The sequence below is a fragment of the Lygodium microphyllum genome, chromosome 6 (assembly GCF_053477565.2).
Source record: "Lygodium microphyllum isolate KBCC chromosome 6, Lygodium_microphyllum_v1.1.10, whole genome shotgun sequence".
Lineage (NCBI taxonomy): Eukaryota > Viridiplantae > Streptophyta > Polypodiopsida > Schizaeales > Lygodiaceae > Lygodium > Lygodium microphyllum.
The window spans coordinates 79,695,228-79,714,860 of record NC_141140.1 but is presented as its reverse complement, the minus strand read 5'-3'; the positions used below and the strand labels follow the sequence as shown (position 1 = coordinate 79,714,860).

The following is a 19,633-nucleotide window of genomic DNA, read 5'->3' as shown; positions in this document are numbered from 1 at the left end:
ATCGATCTTTGCCTTCACTGGAGTGGAGGATCTTTGCCGCTGTTTCAACAGATCCAGCTCTGATACCATGTCAAAAGATGACGTACCAACGAGACAATAGGGTTGGCGGGGAGGAACACGGAGTGAACTCGGCAAACATGGAGAAGAGAAGAGAAGAGAGAAAAAAACTCTGATGAATGGAATGATGAAGTTCTGAATCATGGAGTGAATGTGATACAAGGGAACAAGGGTGTTGTAGCACAAGGAAGATGATGAAGACAGCCACAAACCACGAACCGCAATGTCCTCCTCAAGGGGTGTGAGGGTAGTGGAGAGGCTGGAGAGAAGAGGTGACGGACTGAATGAATCAACCATAAGGAATGAATGAGAAAGTGGCCTATAAATAGGCACAGTCAGTCTAGGATGGCGCCCCTTTTTGGGGCTGCAAACCCTAAATGCAAAACGCAGAAACGCAAAAACGAAAATTGTAGGTGAAGGGTTTCTCAACATCTTCTACACCTTCAAGACAATAAGGTGCAATGAAGGTAATGCCAAAGCCTTCTCTTGAGGCTCCCAAAGATGCTAATGAAGCAAAACAATTGGTACCTAGGTGCCAAGGAATACAAATGGGAGGCCATCATGGAAGTGCCAATCCAATGGATTTTGGACAGCCGGACATGCATGCTATGATGGGGCAGCTAGGATACTTTGGTGGAAGCACAATTTTTCATGCTATGGTTGAAAAAGGACCACATACGGGAATATATGGTACAAATCCCCATGGTATGCAATAGCCAATGCATGGTGTGCAAGGCCCAATGTATTCGGGTATGGCTGGAAATATGCAAAACCCTATGTATGGTAGCATTGGCTTGATACTTGAGGCACAAAGAAACATGTCCGGTAATGCATTTATACCCCCGAATGCTTATGGGGCTCAAGGAATGAATGTTGATCATGCAAATGCTCCATTTGGTATTGGTTTTGATGTAAATTCAATAAGTGTACCCTTTTTGCAGCAACTAGTGTATGACAACTTGACACCCAAAGGGGCAACAAAAGACTATGATGAGGGTGGAAAAGTAGTGAAGTTTGACTCCTTTCTACACATAGCAGCTAAGAAACGCGTTTCTTTGAATTTGAAACTTATGAAACGTTTCTTAAAGTACAAAACATTTCTGAGAATAAAAAACATGGGCGTTTTTAACTTTTTTTATTTTTTTGGTGAGTTGGAACCCAAAACATGGTTTTTTTGACAAAAACTAATGGACAATGCTAAACATGATGATGATGATGTGTAATGACTCGTGAGGGCTCAAGATTTTGGATGAGAGACTAATTTTTTTGTGATTTTGTTTAGTTATTGAACTTTGTCAATCTAGTATCTATACTTGTCTTGAGATTTGAATATTATACAACTTTAGTCTCATTTATGAGTTATTTATGATATATTACGATTCCTTCTTGATTTTGACATTTTGTCAATTTGTTTTGAAATGAGAATCATGATGTTGCAACTTGACTCGGTCCATATTATAGATAGGCTATTTACATGTTAATTTTAATTTTCTTTGTATGATATGTATGAATCATAATTTTTGAGTTATAAACCATAGTTTAGCTTGTCCAAAGACTAACTTTGACATAAGTGACAAGTCAATAATGGATCATGGATATGTAACGTATAATGTATTATTCTCAATTGACTCTATTATCACTCAAGCTCAACTAGCCATTCTTTGTTTAAGAGAGTTCCATAGAGGTTTAGAACCTCTTTTCCCAGTCAAAACTATTAAAAATCCCTATATTAAAAAACCCACGTTTCTTCTCTTACCCCCTCTTGAAAGAAACAAATGAAACATGTTTTTGAAGTTTCATTTCTAAACGTTTCTGGCATTTCGTTTCTAAACATTTCTGACGTTTCTGGCTGCTATGATGGTACACAAGTAGGCTGAAAGCTTGGACTTTTATTCAACAATTTGATGTAGCCTATTCAAGGGGAAACTTCACTAAAGTCCTCGAAGATTCGAAAGGCAACCACTTTCTTGAAAGGAAATGCATCGCAGTGGTGGTCCACTCTTTTGATGCAAGGTAGAGCACCATCAACATGGGTACAATTCAAGCAAATGTTTGCATCGAATTGGTTGATAAGTACTTTTGAGGTGCACATCATGACAGCTTGAAACAGGTGCTAAAGAATGTAAAAATTTAGAGCAATATAATAAGAAGTTTTGGGATGCATTGCTACCTATTACTTCTTATTGCCCCATACCCCTTCATGAGCAAGTGGAAAAATATGTTTCTAGGCTGCCCAAAGGAATTAGGGATTTTTGCATTAAATCCACCGTGCCTAGCATGTCTCACAGCTCATAGAGAGGGGGAAGTTTGTCACGAGGGCATCAAATTTTGAGATGCTTTAGTCTTGATGATAACATTTCATTAAGTTATTAATCAAATGTGTAAGGTTGTTTAACACGTGATGCACATGGCAGTTATTTCATGGTAATAGACAAAGGACCCCAAGGATGCAGTGGGTGTCAAAGGTAAAAGTTGTGATAAGTTATGCCAATTGGGCTTTGTGGGTCAGTTTGTGTAAGTTTTTACCTTGGGACAATTATTTGGCCAATAAGTGTCGGTGGTGATACTAGGAACTAGCATTAATTAATTAATTAATGCAAATCTAAGGATCAACATAGATTGAGGGCTACTCCAGGTTACAAATGGCCTAGCCAATTTAACTGTGGATAGACATATTTAATTTTGGGTAGGGTCAAAAGGACTGAAATTAATTTTTAGGATTATTTAATTTTAAAAATTAATTAAATGGCTCGATAATGCTAAAAACTCAGTTTAGAAGACTGCCACTTGAAACAAATACCCATGCAAACTGAGAAAACGTTTTTGGGGACTGGGAATCAGTCATTCAATCAATTTATAGCTTGGGGGAGAGAGAGAAAAAGAAAGAGAGAGAGAGCTGCTCATCCATTTTCTGATCAAAGAACACCAATTTGCTCTGTAGAAAGCCATCTGGGGCCTCAACAGACAGGGGACAGCAAAGAGTCACCATCCTGGAGCTGGCAACAACATTGTTGATCAAGTGAAAATATTTTAATGCAGATTGAAGCAAGCAACAAGGTGAATTTAGGGTTATCTTACAAGAAAATAAAATTTCTCTCTCATCTTGGCTTTCTCTCACCCAACCCGTTCTCAGGAGATCTCAATATTTGTCAGCCATTTTGAGGAGATCCCAACCAAATTTGGTGGACAACAGAGAGATATCTCTGTTATAAACCCAAAATTTTTATAGAAATTAGGATTTTGCAACCACCTTGGGACCTATGCCAACAAGAGAAGGCATTGTACACTGAAATCAACACTTGAAATTCATGAAATTGATAGGAATTAAAAATGCCAAGCCATCCATTGTGAATTGGGACAAACTTTGGCCAATTGGTGGTTCCATTTGTGCAATTCTGGGTGAAATTAAGGGGCAAATGTCACAAGACTGTGACAACTATTATCTTTTTGTTGATTTGTTTATTACATATTTTATTTGGATTTTCTTTTTGGAAGGATCCCGAAATCTAAACGCCTGAGTTGCATGGCCAGTTTGTGAAACAGACAGGAATGTCTAGTGAGTCAAGACTGGACAGTTAAGGTCCAGTACAAGTCTGGAAGAGACTGATGGCAATGTAGATTGACAAGCCTGGAAGAGACTTGTGAAAGTATATATGGACAAGTGTGTTGAAGAACTAGCCTGGAAGAGACTAGCTCAAAGTGAAGATGGACAAATCTTGAAGAGATTAGTCCATGTGGAGTCATCAGTGGAAAATCACTTTCAGTTGAGCTACATTACAAATTTGGATGTAGCCATAGTCTACAAAGACGGCCAGAAGACTAGTGGGATGCAATGGAAGCAACTCCTAAAATTTAGGGAGTTACTATTTTTGGACCTCAGAAGCTGTTCGCGTCATTATCTTCATTTTTGTACGAGGATTAATCCTGTGGTTTGTGCCGAGGTCAAATTTTGAACCGAGGATGGAGAATTTTAGACCGAAAGGTTTAAACAGGAAAATTGTTACATGCATGCCATGTGTCACAATTTGGGCATAAATTCCCAAAAGAGAGAGAGAGGGCAGCACAAAAACGAGTTTCAATGCATGGAGGGCTCATTTTTGTGAAAGGGAGATGGATTGCTGCAGATGGAGAGCTCTTGAGAGCTGGTCTTCCTTATCAATGATGCACAGAGGCTTGGCCCTGCTCTCTACTCTCTTTCTCTCTCCCTGACAGTATGGTTATGCTGCAGAATCAAGGGCTTTTCTTCTGATTCAGGTACAGCTGTATGGAATATGTTGTTTTTGCATGAGGCAAGAGCCTCCTTTCTCCAGGAACAGGAGCACTTGTATACTGTCCCAGCAGGGACAGGTGAGGGTGGTAATCTCACCAAGTAAGTGTCCAACTGAATCAGTGCTGTTTTTGGACTGTTCAGAGGCTATTTCAGAGCCCAATTGATGCCAGAATCAAGGGGCATTTGGCCCAGATGATGCAGGACAGTGCAGAGAGCAGTATGACTGAAAATAGGTTTCAGAACAGGTCTCAACCAGTAATTACAGAGGGCTGAATAGTACAGGGAACAGTAAGAGTTGTAATCAGGTTTCAGAACAGGTCTGACCAGTAATTACAGCAGAATTGCAGGTCTGAACCAGTAATTACAGCAGAATTGCAGGTCAAAACCAGTGATTACAGCAGAGTTGCAGGTCTGAACCAGTAATTTCAGCAGGCTGAAATGGTCAATTCTGCACTCCAATCAGAAGTTTCAGACTTGGGCGGAGTTTCCCCTCTTGGTCAACTTGTTTTGGGTCAATAATTGTAATGTTATGCATAATTGCCGAGGCAAGAGCCTCTTGAACAGGTACAGGGCTTCCTAATTGCATTCCCAAGCAGATACTTGTGTGGAAAACGCTGTTTTCCTGAGATTTCTCGCGTGAAATCTCGAGGATTCAAAGGGCAAGTGGCCCATAAGGTGCGGGAGCCCGTTGCCTACGCATACAAGTGATTGGCAGGTAAAACAGGGCCCAAAACAGGAAATTACAGCCTGCTGTATATTTTTGCAGGTTTGGGTTTTTGGACATTTTTGGTGTCTATTTGCTCCAGAAGCTTCAAGGAAGCTCCAGGGACACTGTACATGTAATTTGGAGCAGTTTAAAGACAAAAACCAGAAAATGCAGCGTGCTGAATTTCTTACCAGGCACTTCATTGAGTGTGTTTAGGTGTATGGAGGCACCAATTGAGTAGGGATAATGACCAGGTCAAGTTGTACTGCCGTTATGGTGTCGAAATCGGGTTGGAACTGTGTTTCCTTCTCCACTTTGTACAGGGACAGCTTGTAGGCAGGTTATTGTGGGATTATCCCTTTGTTAATGAATAAAGAAATACCGCAAGGGGCGCCTGACTTAGGGGCCAACAGGGTGTCTGTGATGCAACAGGAGCATTCTAGCTTCCTGTATTTCTTCTTGCTTCTGTGTCTTTATGTAAAGTGGACGACTGTAAATTGGGTGAAAGCATTTCTGTATTTTGGTTGTACACTACCGCCCTTTCCAGGGAACAGGCCGGTTGCATTGTTCCCTTGCCGAGATCGAATCACTTTTTCCCTAAAGAGTGAGCCAGGGTTTGTTTGGGTGTAAGACACAGAATTGTGCATTATGGCTGATAGAAAGGAAGACACCAGAGAGGAAGCGTCTTCATCACAGGAGATCCCTGTTGTTCATGAGGTGGGAGAGTCTTCTAGACCTCCACAGTTGGTTACTCCTCCTGTTATGGTTGAGCCACAAGTTCTTACGGCGGTTTTCGGCATTTTTGCAACCCTCCCTTCCTTTACAGCAAGTTGGGCAATCTGCAAAGGTTTCGGATCCAATAGAGGTCCAGGATAAGGGTAAGCATGCTGCAGATTCAGTGGAAACACCAAGGCAGCTTGTGGAGTCAATGGAGACTCCAAGATTGGTTCCGACTGTCCAGGAACAGGTGCCGGAAACGCTAGTTACACAGGCATTGCCAGTTCAGCTTGCCACTTTACAGCAGCCAAATGTTGGTTTAAATGGACAGGGAAACAGTTTTCAGGCTTTACCACAGGTTTTCCCACCGACCTCTGTACATCCTGGGTACTTTGGAGGTGGATCTGTATTTCAGAGTATGGCTAGTTATGCGCCTGGAAACCAGATTTATGTACCAGGAACAGTGTTTGGGGGTACTGTTGCGGTTTGAAAAGGCACGCTTAAAGAAGCGGAAAGGCAAGGAAAGTCTTTTCACTAAGCTTAGTATGCGATACTATGGACCTTTTCAAGTAACAGAGAAGATTAGTGTTGTCAGCTATAGGCTGAAATTGCCTGACAATTGGAAGATTCATAATGCTTTCCATGTAAGTCTTCTTAGACCCTATGAGGGTGATGTGCCAGAAGATATGCCAGCTGAGGAACAGCCCGAAGTTGAGGAACTTAATGAAATTCTTGTTCCAGAACAGGTACTGGCACACAAGGAAAGGAAAGTGAAAGGCAAGGTTGCTAGAAGGTATTTGGTTAAGTTCAAGAACTATCCAGCTATAGATGCTAAGTGGATAGATGAAGGTGAACTTGCAGAGTCACCTAATGTGTTGGAACTTTATCTTGAAGCATTTCGCTTGCAACCTACCTTGACCCCTTGTATCTCTAAGCTGAAATAGATTGTCAAAGTGACAATTGCTTAAGAAAGAAATTATGTACAGAAACAGATTTTGTACAGGTTAACACTTATTGTGTCCATATGGTTTTCTCAGTGCTAAAGAAGTAAGTATTGCTTGCAAGAATACAGTTTCTACTTCTATTGAATTGAATACATGTTGTAACAATGGTTACTCGATCGGGCATGTATTCTGTGAATTGACTCAGTGGGGATATTATTTTGATGTACCGGCCACTAGATCTCTAGTCAGGGTGATGTGGAGTCATCAAATGAGAATCTGCCACTACGGGGATATCATTGTGGTGTACCGGCCACTATATCTGGAAACAGTGATGTGGAGTCACATGATGATAGTCTGCCATGTTTCACAGTTAGAACATACATGTGTTAACAGTGTGTTCAGTACACAATGTTGACTGATAGCATGTATGTGTTGTACATGTGCTGCCAAGTGTAAGTTCACTGGGTTAGCTCGAAGCATGTATGACATTCATGCAAACGAGGACGTTTGCGATTTCGAGAGGGAGATATGTCACAAGACTGTGACAACTGTTATCTTTCTGTTGATTTGTTTATTACATATTTTATTTGGATTTTCTTTTTGGAAGGATCCCGAAATCTAAACGCCTGAGTTGCATGGCCAGTTTATGAAACAGACAGGAATGTCTAGTGAGTCAAGACTGGACAATTAAGGTCCAGTACAAGTCTGGAAGAGACTGATGGCACTGTAGATTGACAAGCCTGGAAGAGACTTGTGAAAGTATATATGGGCAAGTGTGTTGAAGAACTAGCCTGGAAGAGACTAGCTCAAAGTGAAGATGGACAAATCTTGAAGAGATTAGTCCATGTGGGGTCATCAGTGGAAAATCACTTTCAGTTGAGCTACATTACAAATTTGGATGTAGCCATAGTCTGCAAAGATGGCCAGAAGACTAGTGGGATGCAATGGAAGCAACTCCTAAAATTTAGGGAGTTACTATTTTTGGACCTTAGAATCTGTTCGCGTCATTATCTTCGTTTTTGTACGAGGATTAATCCTCTGGTCTGTGCCGAGGTCAAATTTTGAACCGAGGATGGAGAATTTTAAACCGAAAGGTTTAAACAAGAAAATTGTTACATGCATGCCATGTGTCACAATTTGGGCATAAATTCCCAAAAGAGAGAGAGAGGGCAGCACAAAAACGAGTTTCAATGCATGGGGGGTTCATTTTTGTGAAAGGGAGATGGATTGCTGCAGATGGAGAGCTCTTGAGAGCTGGTCTTCCTTGTCAATGATGCACAAAGGCTTGAGCCTGCTCTCTACTCTCTTTCTCTCTCCCTGGCAATATGGTTATGCTGCAGAATCAAGGGCTTTTCTTCTGATTCAGGTATAGCTGTATGGAATATGTTGTTTTTGCATGAGGCAAGAGCCTCCTTTCTCCAGGAACAGGAGCACTTGTATGCTGTCCCAGCAGGGACAGGTGGGGGTGGTAATCTCACCAAGTAAGTGTCTGAAACAGCACTGAATCAGTGCTGTTTTTGGACTGTTCAGAGGCTATTTCAGAGCCCAATTGATGCCAAAATCAAGGGGCATTTGGCCCAGATGATGGAGGACAGTGCAGAGAGCAGTATGAACAGGTTTCAGAACAGGTCCAAACCAGTAATTACAGAGGGCTCAATAGTACAGGGAACAGTAAGAGTTGTAATCAGGTTTCAGAACAGGTCTGACCAGTAATTACAGCAGAATTGCAGGTCAAAACCAGTGATTACAGCAGAGTTGCAGGTCTGAACCAGTAATTTCAGCAGGCTGAAATGGTCAATTCTGCACTCCAATCAGAAGTTTCAAACTTGGACGGAGTTTCCCCTCTTGGTCAACTTGTTTTGGGTCAATAATTGTAATGTTATGCATAATTGCCGAGGCAAGAGCCTCTTGAACAGGTGCAGGGCTTGCTAATTGCATTCCCAAGCAGATACTTGTGTGGAAAACGCTGTTTTCCTGAGATTTCTCGCGTGAAATCTCGCAGGATTCAAAGGGCAAGTGGCCCATAAGGTGCGGGAGCCCGCTGCCTACGCACACAAGTGATTGGCAGGTAAAACAGGGCCCAAAACAGGAAATTACAGCCTGCTGTATATTTTTGCAGGTTTGGGTTTTTGGACATTTTTGGTGTCTATTTGCTCCAGAAGCTTCAAGGAAGCTCCAGGGACACTGTACATGTATTTTGGAGCAGTTTAAAGACAAAAACCAGAAAATGCAGCGTGCTGAATTTCTTACCAGGCACTTCATTGAGTGTGTTTAGGTGTATGGAGGCACCAATTGAGTAGGGATAATGACCAGGTCAAGTTGTACTGCCGTTATGGTGTCGAAATCGGGTTGGAACTGTGTTTCCTTCTCCACTTTGTACAGGGACAGCTTGTAGGCAGGTTATTGTGGGATTATCCCTTTGTTAATGAATAAAGAAATACCGCAAGGGGCGCCTAACTTAGGGGCCAACAGGGTGTCTGTGATGCAACAGGAGCATTCTAGCTTCCTGTATTTCTTCTTGCTTCTGTGTCTTTAAGTAAAGTGGACGACTGTAAATTGGGTGAAAGCATTTCTGTATTTTGTTTGTACACTACCGCCCTTTCCAAGGAACAGGCCGGTTGCATGGTTCCCTCGCCGGGATCAAGACACAGAATTGTGCATTATGGCTGATAGAAAGGAAGACACCAGAGAGGAAGCGTCTTCATCACAGGAGATCCCTGTTGTTCATGAGGTGGGAGAGTCTTCTAGACCTCCACAGTTGGTTACTCCTCCTGTTATGGTTGAGCCACAAGTTCTTACGGCTTCTTCTATGGATGAAGACATTTTCAAGACTCAGTTAGTTGCTGCTGTGAGTATGTTTACTCAAGTGATGCAAAATCCAAGGTTTTCGGCATTTTTGCAACCCTCCCTACCTTTACAGCAAGTTGGGCAATCTGCAAAGGTTTCGGATCCAGTAGAGGTCCAGGATAAGGGTAAGCATGCTGCAGATTCAGTGGAAACGCCAAGGCAGCTTGTGGAGTCAATGGAGACTCCAAGATTGGTTCCGACTGTCCAGGAACAGGTGCCGGAAACGCTAGTTACACAGGCATTGCCAGTTCAGCTTGCCACTTTACAGCAGCCAAATGTTGGTTTAAATGGACAGGGAAACAGTTTTCAGGCTTTACCACAGGTTTTCCCACCGACCTCTGTACATCCTGGGTACTTTGGAGGTGGATCTGTATTTCAGAGTATGGCTGGTTATGCGCCTGGAAACCAGATTTATGTACCAGGAACAGTGTTTGGGGGTACTGTTGCGGTTTGAAAAGGCACGCTTAAAGAAGCGGAAAGGCAAGGAAAGTCTTTTCACTAAGCTTAGTATGCGATACTATGGGCCTTTTCAAGTAACAGAGAAGATTAGTGATGTCAGCTATAGGCTGAAATTGCCTGACAATTGGAAGATTCATAATGCTTTCCATGTAAGTCTTCTTAGACCCTATGTGGGTGATGTGCCAGAAGACATGCCAGCTGAGGAACAGCCCGAAGTTGAGGAACTTGATGAAATTCTTGTTCCAGAACAGGTACTGGCACACAAGGAAAGGAAAGTGAAAGGCAAGGTTGCTAGAAGGTATTTGGTTAAGTTCAAGAACTATCCAGCTATAGATGCTAAGTGGATAGATGAAGGTGAACTTGCAGAGTCACCTAATGTGTTGGAACTTTATCTTGAAGCATTTCGCTTGCAACCTACCTTGACCCCTTGTATCTCTAAGCTGAAATAGATTGTCAAAGTGACAATTGCTTAAGAAAGAAATTATGTACAGAAACAGATTTTGTACAGGTTAACACTTATTGTGTCCATATGGTTTTCTCAGTGCTAAAGAAGTAAGTATTGCTTGCAAGAATACAGTTTCTACTTCTATTGAATTGAATACATGTTGTAACAATGGTTACTCGATCGGGCATGTATTCTGTGAATTGACTCAGTGGGGATATTATTTTGATGTACCGGCCACTAGATCTCTAGTCAGGGTGATGTGGAGTCATCAAATGAGAATCTGCCACTATGGGGATATCATTGTGGTGTACCGGCCACTATATCTGGAAACAGTGATGTGGAGTCACATGATGATAGTCTGCCATGTTTCACAGTTAGAACATACATGTGTTAACAGTGTGTTCAGTACACAATGTTGACTGATAGCATGTATGTGTTGTACATGTGCTGCCAAGTGTAAGTTCACTGGGTTAGCTCGAAGCATGTATGACATTCATGCAAACGAGGACGTTTGCGATTTCGAGAGGGAGGTATGTCACAAGACTGTGACAACTGTTATCTTTTTGTTGATTTGTTTATTACATATTTTATTTGGATTTTCTTTTTGGAAGGATCCCGAAATCTAAACGCCTGAGTTGCATGGCCAGTTTATGAAACAGACAGGAATGTCTAGTGAGTCAAGACTGGACAGTTAAGGTCCAGTACAAGTCTGGAAGAGACTGATGGCACTGTAGATTGACAAGCCTGGAAGAGACTTGTGAAAGTATATATGGGCAAGTGTGTTGAAGAACTAGCCTGGAAGAGACTAGCTCAAAGTGAAGATGGACAAATCTTGAAGAGATTAGTCCATGTGGGGTCATCAGTGGAAAATCACTTTCAGTTGAGCTACATTACAAATTTGGATGTAGCCATAGTCTGCAAAGATGGCCAGAAGACTAGTGGGATGCAATGGAAGCAACTCCTAAAATTTAGGGAGTTACTATTTTTGGACCTCAGAATCTGTTCGCGTCATTATCTTCGTTTTTGTACGAGGATTAATCCTCTGGTCTGTGCCGAGGTCAAATTTTGAACCGAGGATGGAGAATTTTAAACCGAAAGGTTTAAACAAGAAAATTGTTACATGCATGCCATGTGTCACAATTTGGGCATAAATTCCCAAAAGAGAGAGAGAGAGGGCAGCACAAAAACGAGTTTCAATGCATGGAGGGCTCATTTTTGTGAAAGGGAGATGGATTGCTGCAGATGGAGAGCTCTTGAGAGCTGGTCTTCCTTGTCAATGATGCACAGAGGCTTGAGCCTGCTCTCTACTCTCTTTCTCTCTCCCTGACAGTATGGTTACGCTGCAGAATCAAGGGCTTTTCTTCTGATTCAGGTACAGGTGTATGGAATATGTTGTTTTTGCATGAGGCAAAAGCCGCCTTTCTCCAGGAACGGGAGCACTTGTATGCTGTCCCAGCAGGGACAGGTGAGGGTGGTAATCTCACCAAGTAAGTGTCTGAACTGTTCAGAGGCTATTTCAGAGCCCAATTGATGCCAGAATCAAGGGGCATTTGGCCCAGATGATGCAGGACAGAGCAGAGAGCAATATGAACTGAAAACAGGTTTCAGAACAGGTCGAAACCAGTAATTACAGAGGGCTCAATAGTACAGGGAACAGTAAGAGTTGTAATCAGGTTTCAAAACAGGTCTGACCAGTAATTACAGCAGAACTGCAGGTCTGAACCAGTAATTACAGCAGAATTGCAGGTCAAAACCAGTGATTACAGCAGAGTTGCAGGTCTGAACCAGTAATTTCAGCAGGCTGAAATGGTCAATTCTGCACTCCAATCAGAAGTTTCAAACTTGGGCGGAGTTTCCCCTCTTGGTCAACTTGTTTTGGGTCAATAATTGTAATGTTATGCATAATTGCCGAGGCAAGAGCCTCTTGAACAGGTACAGGGCTTGCTAATTGCATTCCCAAGCAGATAGTTGTGTGGAAAACGCTGTTTTCCTGAGATTTCTCGCGTGAAATCTCGCAGGATTCAAAGGGCAAGTGGCCCATAAGGTGCGGGAGCCCACTGCCTACGCACACAAGTGATTGGCAGGTAAAAGAGGGCCCAAAACAGGAAATTACAGCCTGCTGTATATTTTTGCAGGTTTGGGTTTTTGGACATTTTTGGTGTCTATTTGCTCCAGAAGCTTCAAGGAAGCTCCAGGGACACTGTACATGTATTTTGGAGCAGTTTAAAGACAAAAACCAGAAAATGCAGCGCTGAATTTCTTACCAGGCACTTCATTGAGTGTGTTTAGGTGTATGGAGGCACCAATTGAGTAGGGATAATGACCAGGTCAAGTTGTACTGCCGTTATGGTGTCGAAATCGGGTTGGAACTGTGTTTCCTTCTCCACTTTGTACAGGGACAGCTTGTAGGCAGGTTATTGTGGGATTATCCCTTTGTTAATGAATAAAGAAATACCGCAAGGGGCGCCTGACTTAGGGGCCAACAGGGTGTCTGTGATGCAACAGGAGCATTCTAGCTTCCTATATTTCTTCTTGCTTCTGTGTCTTGAAGTAATGTGGACGACTGTAAATTGGGTGAAAGCATTTCTGTATTTTGGTTGTACACTACCGCCCTTTCCAGGGAACAGGCCGGTTGCAGTAAATGGTCCAAATTGCTTTTGTTGATTGTCATTACAACAAAGGGCTTTTGGAACAACAAAAGAAATTGTGGAATCTCAACTTGTACTCATTCCATTAGCAATCAAAGTTAAAAAAATACTTAGAAGGGCGTCAATTTTAGGGGCAACCAGGTGTTCATTGTCCAAGATTGCTAAGGTAATGTGCATCTTATGTTCAATTATTAATTGCTGTAATTAAGTGCTCGATCACATTTACCACCCTATCCTAGAAGGAAGGCTGGTTTCACAGAGGATGGGGCCTGCCCATTGCAGTTACCTTACTCATTCCCCATTCCCCATTTCAATATGGCTATGATTTTCTTCACTCCTCACTCACATGAATACTCTCTGAATTGTCCTAGAAGTTTGCATGATGAAGAAAATCTAAAATTTCTATAAAAATGCAGAACTTAAACAGCACTTTTCAACATGTAAGCATAACTGACGAAACCTTTCATAATTGTAGGCCCTCGAATCCATATCTCTCCCTGACTGTTTGGAGGCAATGGCTTTCCGGAATGCACATCTACAATTTTTGCTTCTGTATTTGGGGCTAGTAAGCCCACAGAACCATAGTGCTTAGCTTCCTCTTCGGAACCTGTGACTGCTCCCACTGATGTTGTTTCTGTCATACCATACCCCTGCCCAATACCAGATCAATCAATCAGATTAAACTCTCTACTCTTTCAAACAAGACAAAACTGGGGTCCCTTGGAACAATGACTCAATCATTTTCATGTTCAATAGTGAGTGTTACATCAGAACTTGGTGCATCATATAATTAACATCCAATTACTATGCATTTTGATAATCTTGAGAACAATTTTTGCCCAACAGCATTTGTAACATGCAGAACTCCCTCCAAAATTGCTGTAGCTTTATCTGGTACAGTTAAATAAGTTTTCCACCTGTGCATTTATCTAGTGCAATAACTACAAAGCCTCACTAGTAAGATAAACGGGAAACTCAATCTGTACTATAGAATACAGTAAGTTTGAACAAAAACTTGAAGAATAAAAAGATATGATTGAGCCTCAGACTAAGCCAGCTCCTAAGACAAGGTTACTGCCACTGACTAAATGTTCAGCCCTAATCAAGGATGTCAAGCACATAACATATGTGGTGTCAAATGTTGTATAGAAAAGCATTTGGAGTTCGCTCTTGATAATGCATAACACAGTCGTAAAGGAAGAAGACAGCAAAGTGCCAGTTCTTTAGTGGTCTTGGCAGCCTACTGTAACAAAGTCACATGCCAGATCTTCATCAGGCACCTTCAATTGTGATGGCAAGACCTTAAATGTCTGCAATTGAATCAGTGAAACACAGCATCATGATCAACATAGTGGTGAATTATAGAAAACTCTTGGAAGTGCCAAGGCCTCATCCTAAACACAGACAAGATACTGCCATAAGCAGCCTCTGCGATAAAGTTAATAGTGCTCGTGGTACTCATATTTAAGCTGAGTAAGCCTCAAGCCATGGTAAAGCTACAACTATCCAGTACACAATTAATTTTCACATAGGAGATCAAAAAGCCGGGAACAGCATGGGTTACCTGCACAAGTATGACTGATGAGAATCTTGCTCTAAAAGCGACAATCACCTCCTTGCTGAGAGGAGCTGCTCCAGAGCCCACCTGGACAAGGGAGGAAAGGTCAAATTTTTCAACTACAGGCAACTTGGCAAGGGCTATGATGATAGGTGGCACAGCAGGCAAATGGGTGACACGATACTTTTGAATAGCAGCCAGTGTTTTTATCATGTCGAACTTCGGAAGCAGAACGACTGTGCAGCCCCTGTAGAGAAGCCCACACCCAAAAAACGCCAGGCCGTAGACATGAAACATAGGAATGAGACACATGTAGACGCGTGTATTCCAGGGCGAATCATTAGGGGCATAAAGAAGAAGTAGTGCCTGCGCGATAAGGTTCCTGTGTGTGATAATGACTCCCTTGCTGGCACCAGTAGTGCCCGAAGAATAGAGAAGGGCGGCTGTGTCATCTTGTTGCACGTGATGGCGTCTCTGGGGTTCCAAATAATGATGCCGGGTCCATAAGATGCCTCGCCGAAGCTCGAGGAAGTGGAAAACCCTAAGGTTGGCTGTAGTTGCAGCCGATGGTATGCTTGCTGATGTTTCAGGTTCGTCGTCAAGAAGTATTACGGGGAGGTTGAGGCCAGCCGCGATGCCGGCAACCTTATCGATGAGCGAAGGTGTAACGGCCACGAATTTGGCTGCGCAATCATGGACCTGTTTTGCGATTTCTGCAGGAGTGTTCAGGGGATTGCAGGTAGTGGCGATGGCGCCGATGGACATGGCGCCGAGCATGAGGGTCGCAAAGGGGATCGAATTGGGTGAGAGGAGGAGGATGACGTCGCCATGGCGGACGCCGACGAGCTCCCACAACGCCTCAGCGACGGCGTGAATGTGGTCGTGCAGCTGGCCGTACGAGAGGCGCCGGCCTGTGCTGGCATCGATGTAGGCGACGGCGGAGGGATCGAAGCCGGGGCGAAGGAAGACGAAGGAAGGGAGGGAGAGGGCAGGGTCCTGGGGGAGGTCCACGGGCTGGCGCTTGCTGCAGAAGGTGCCCTTGCTGGCGCAGAAGCCTGACAGGGGATCTCTCGACATGGCTGATCAGACACACCCACACACACTCTCTCTTTGGGTCTCTGTATGAACGATGAACAGTGAATCATGAGATGAGATGATAATACGACAGGAGTCCAGAACGCCAACTATCAGAAGGTGGTAATAACAAGAGTGCCGGCCCACACGATACCTTCGTACAATGTCGTAATTATTTATTGACTATATCGGATATCCCATTCATAGTAAATTGAAATCTTCAGGTGTTCTTTTTTTTTTTAATAATGCGGTTGCAAAACTATGTTATTAAGCAGGGTAAATTATATACAGGGCCACCAGCGGGCCATTCTCAAGAAGTCTTTTCGTGCCTTAGATAAAGCTTTGTAGAAGACCTTGAAGGCCTTATCTAACAAAAGACATCCACGTACAGCTAGCAAAGTTTCCCTCCTAATCCTTCCCTATAGCTCACTGATCGCATCATTCCTGTTCCATCTGCCAAAGGCAAGTTCATTCTTGTATTTCCAGATATGTTGGAGAGTCATGGCTCTCACCACATTCCAAAGCTTGATCCTTGTTCCCACGGTCACCAAAAAGGGCTAGCTTGGCATCCAGTTGCTCATTGAAAACTACCTTCCTAATCCAAGCTTTGATCTTGCTCCAAATTCCTCTGACCTCCCTACACTCCCACATGAGGTGCCTTGTGGGTTTAGTTGCATGCTTGCACAAGACACAAAGCAGTGAAATGTTCATCAGCTTACTTAGTCTCTCCCTTGTGGGGAGCTTGCACATTACTACACTCCACAAGAAGAAATTCAATCTCATGGATGGAGTGGCTTTGTCGATTGTCAGCACTCCACTAGTCCAAGTTTTCTGCCTTGCGAGGGGGTGCCACTTTCTCCAACTCTCTGCAACTCATAGAATGTGTGAAGGATCTTCCTTGGCCAAGTCCCTGCTCTTCCTGCATTTGCCTAGTAGTTTGCCTCTCTAGGAGATCATAAATGTGGTGATGTTGTCATCTCTCACCTTCTTGAAGTAGGCCACAACTGTTCAAGTCTTCACATAATGCCAACCATAAACTCATTTTTAGAGTTGGTCAGACCATATTCATCAGGCATCTCCTCTTGGCTTATGAAGTACATTACCACTAGGATTCCATAAATCCCTCCACGTGAGTATGCCTCTGTGGCGGCCAAGCCTTCTTGCCATCTAAGGCTTGTCTTATGGAGGCCTATATGGCAGATCATAAGCATCTTTGAAGGTCCAAATAACCTGCTTGAGGGATCCATCTCCTCTTCTATCTTGTGTTCCAACCCACTTAGCCTTGGAGAGAATGTCTTGCCATGCCGAAACCAACCCTTGTGCTGCCTACAAAGATTGTGAGATGCCTATCTTCCTACCAGCTACTACTACTACGTCCAACCACTCCATATTGGGGATCCGCAGTGTGCTTTGACCAAACTACATCAATCTGAGTGAGTGCCATCCATGGTGCTGGCCATTCATCCTTTTGAGCAAGCTAAGAAGCAATGCTTGGGCCTTATTGGCTAGTCTAGGAACACCACAAATATTCTTTCAATCCTACCCTAGGCAGCATTGCTATAGTGTAGTGTCATGGCAAGGAAGGTCATAGATGCCACCAGCATTGTCTTGACCACCAATGCCCTACCCAGAAATGAGAGGTGCCGACCTTTCCAACCATCAACTTTCATCCTCACTTTGGCTTCCATCCAGTCCACCTTCTACTTCATGATCAAGCCAAATCCAAGGAAGCAGCCTAAGTACCTAAACACCTGTCTGTACTCAATCATCTTGAACCCAAGGCCCGACAACCACCTTGGAGGGTCATCACAGCCTAAGTACACTAGTTTTGTCTTTGCCTTGCTCACCTAAGATCTAGATAGATTCGAGAAGGCATCACGTACCTCTAGGAGGCCATTGATCTAGTGTTGATCAACCACAACCATGTTTGAGTTATCATCGACAAAGAATTGCGAGATAAAGTGACTACCTCCTAGGATAGGGAAGGCTCAGATACCACCTTGTTGCACTTTTAGCTCCGAATTCCATAAGACAAGGTCAATTATGATGACAAACAAAAGAGGGGCCAAGGGACAACCTTTACATACTAATCTTTTCATGCAGAAATGGACAGATAAGATTCCATTTACATGTACCATAGTAGTTACATTGGTGAAAAGAGCTTTGATCATTTGCAAAAAGGTCTGTCCAAAGCCCATTATCTTTAGAACCTCCATAATAAGTCTCCAGCCTACTCTATCATATGCCTTGTCATAATCCATATTGATAAGCACTAAGTCACTGCTTATACTAAGAGCATGATCGATTACTAGCATTAGGTTTAGAATTGCATCTTGGATGCCTCACCCATACACAAACCCATGCTCTTGAGGGTGAAGGATTCTCCCCAACATATGCTTAATCTTGAATGCCAATGCTTTAGCATACACCCTACAGGCCACTCCCAACATGGTGAGTGGTCTCCAACTACTCAATTTGGCTATGTCCAAAGTATTTGGAACTAGCTTTATTAGCCCCTTGTTCAATGAAGCAAGAAAGATCCCCTCCCTTCTAATTTAGTTCATTAGATTGCATGAATCACCCCCCCCCCCCACACACACACACACACTTGAGAGAGATCAAATTACTTCTATGGGGATTCCATCAATGCCTGATGAATCCCCCCCCCCCCTCAAACACACACACATTTGAGAGATATCAATTTACTTCTATGGGGATTCCATCAATGCCCGATGATTTCCCCTTGGCCATCTTATCTATGACGTAATTCAATTCCTTTACTAAGAAGGGGTGACCAAGTAGGGAAATTTCATCTCCAATGACAATGTCTTTACTCGGCTGTAGAAACTCTGCTAGCTTTATTTCTGTGTTCCATGGCATCTTAGCTTTTGAACCAACAATGACCAATAAGTGGTTGATCAAGGCCATGTCAATATCCTCACTTTCAGTGACTATTCTCCCATCACCCCAATTAATCATAGTGATAAACTCTCTTTGTCCCTTGGCTTTCAAGGCTCTAAAATAGGTGGCATTGGGGGCATCCCCAAACACATATTACAAGTTTCATATTTGCACCTTGGTAGCCTTCGCCCTTTGATCTTGCAATACATGTAGAAAACCTTCTATGCTTTTGAGCACCCATTGCATTATGGGGTCACTTGGCACTATCTACAGCACCTTCATTATAGCTTCCTTGGCATATTTACTATTTTCATACCTCTCCCATCTGCTCGCAGCTTGTTCTTTGCCCCGGGGAGGTCACTCATAAATATATGTATGTATCACATGGGTTCAACATAAGGGATTTTTAAAATATAATTTTTACACATTTTTTACATACAAAAGGGTCATGTATAAAGGGGCTACTTATAGATTGAATAGAAAAGGGTTATGTTTTATTAAGAAAGAATTCACAGATAAGGATATTTATAAATAGGCCTTGAATGCACGTGATATAAAGGGTATATATATAGTGAATTACCCAGGTTCTTTGCCATGGCATTTAGCATTTTCGATAATAGCAGTAATACCTTTGAGCCACCCATGGATGAGGCATCTAGTAGTGGCCTTCACCTCTCTCCATGCTTGGTTGAGTTCCTTGTAGATGAGGAGTAGATGAGGCTCTTTTCGTAAGAAGGACATGTTGAATTTGAAGAGAGGGGGGCCTCCCCCACCCTTTGGTCCCTAGCTATCCTCAGTGTACAAAGGAAAGGTATATGATCTGAGTAGGCTACTTCACCCCAACCTGGTTGTTATGCCACATGAAGGGCGGTTGGTAATCTTTGCCAAAGGCAATGGATGCATTGATGAGGTCCTACTCAATCTCTAAGTTTACCATGCCTCTCTTTCCTAGAGCAACATTTCTCCTAAGCCATGTGATCTATCCCCATCCAATAGGGTCATATTCC

At 42.9% G+C, this 19,633-nt stretch overlaps 1 protein-coding gene across 3 annotated transcripts in view; it reads right to left on the bottom strand.

Annotated features, from left to right (window-relative positions):
• Positions 1–15,835, bottom strand: part of LOC148034723 (beta-phenylalanine coenzyme A ligase-like) — a 70,748-nt gene extending 54,913 nt beyond the window's left edge. The window contains exons 1-4 of one of the 3 annotated variants that reach the window (XM_087679684.1): positions 15,018–15,835; positions 14,836–14,898; positions 14,658–14,738; positions 13,554–13,743 (exon numbers count right to left, since the gene is read on the bottom strand). In XM_087679684.1, the coding sequence (XP_087535810.1) occupies positions 13,554–13,743; positions 14,658–14,738; positions 14,836–14,898; positions 15,018–15,728 (1,045 nt within the window). In that variant the 5' untranslated portion in view covers positions 15,729–15,835. Of the gene's footprint in view, positions 1–13,553; positions 13,744–14,657 lie in introns of all 3 variants that reach the window. The other 2 variants (XM_087679685.1, XM_087679683.1) reach the window with 2 other exon arrangements.
• Between the last annotated feature and the right edge of the window lie 3,798 nt (positions 15,836–19,633).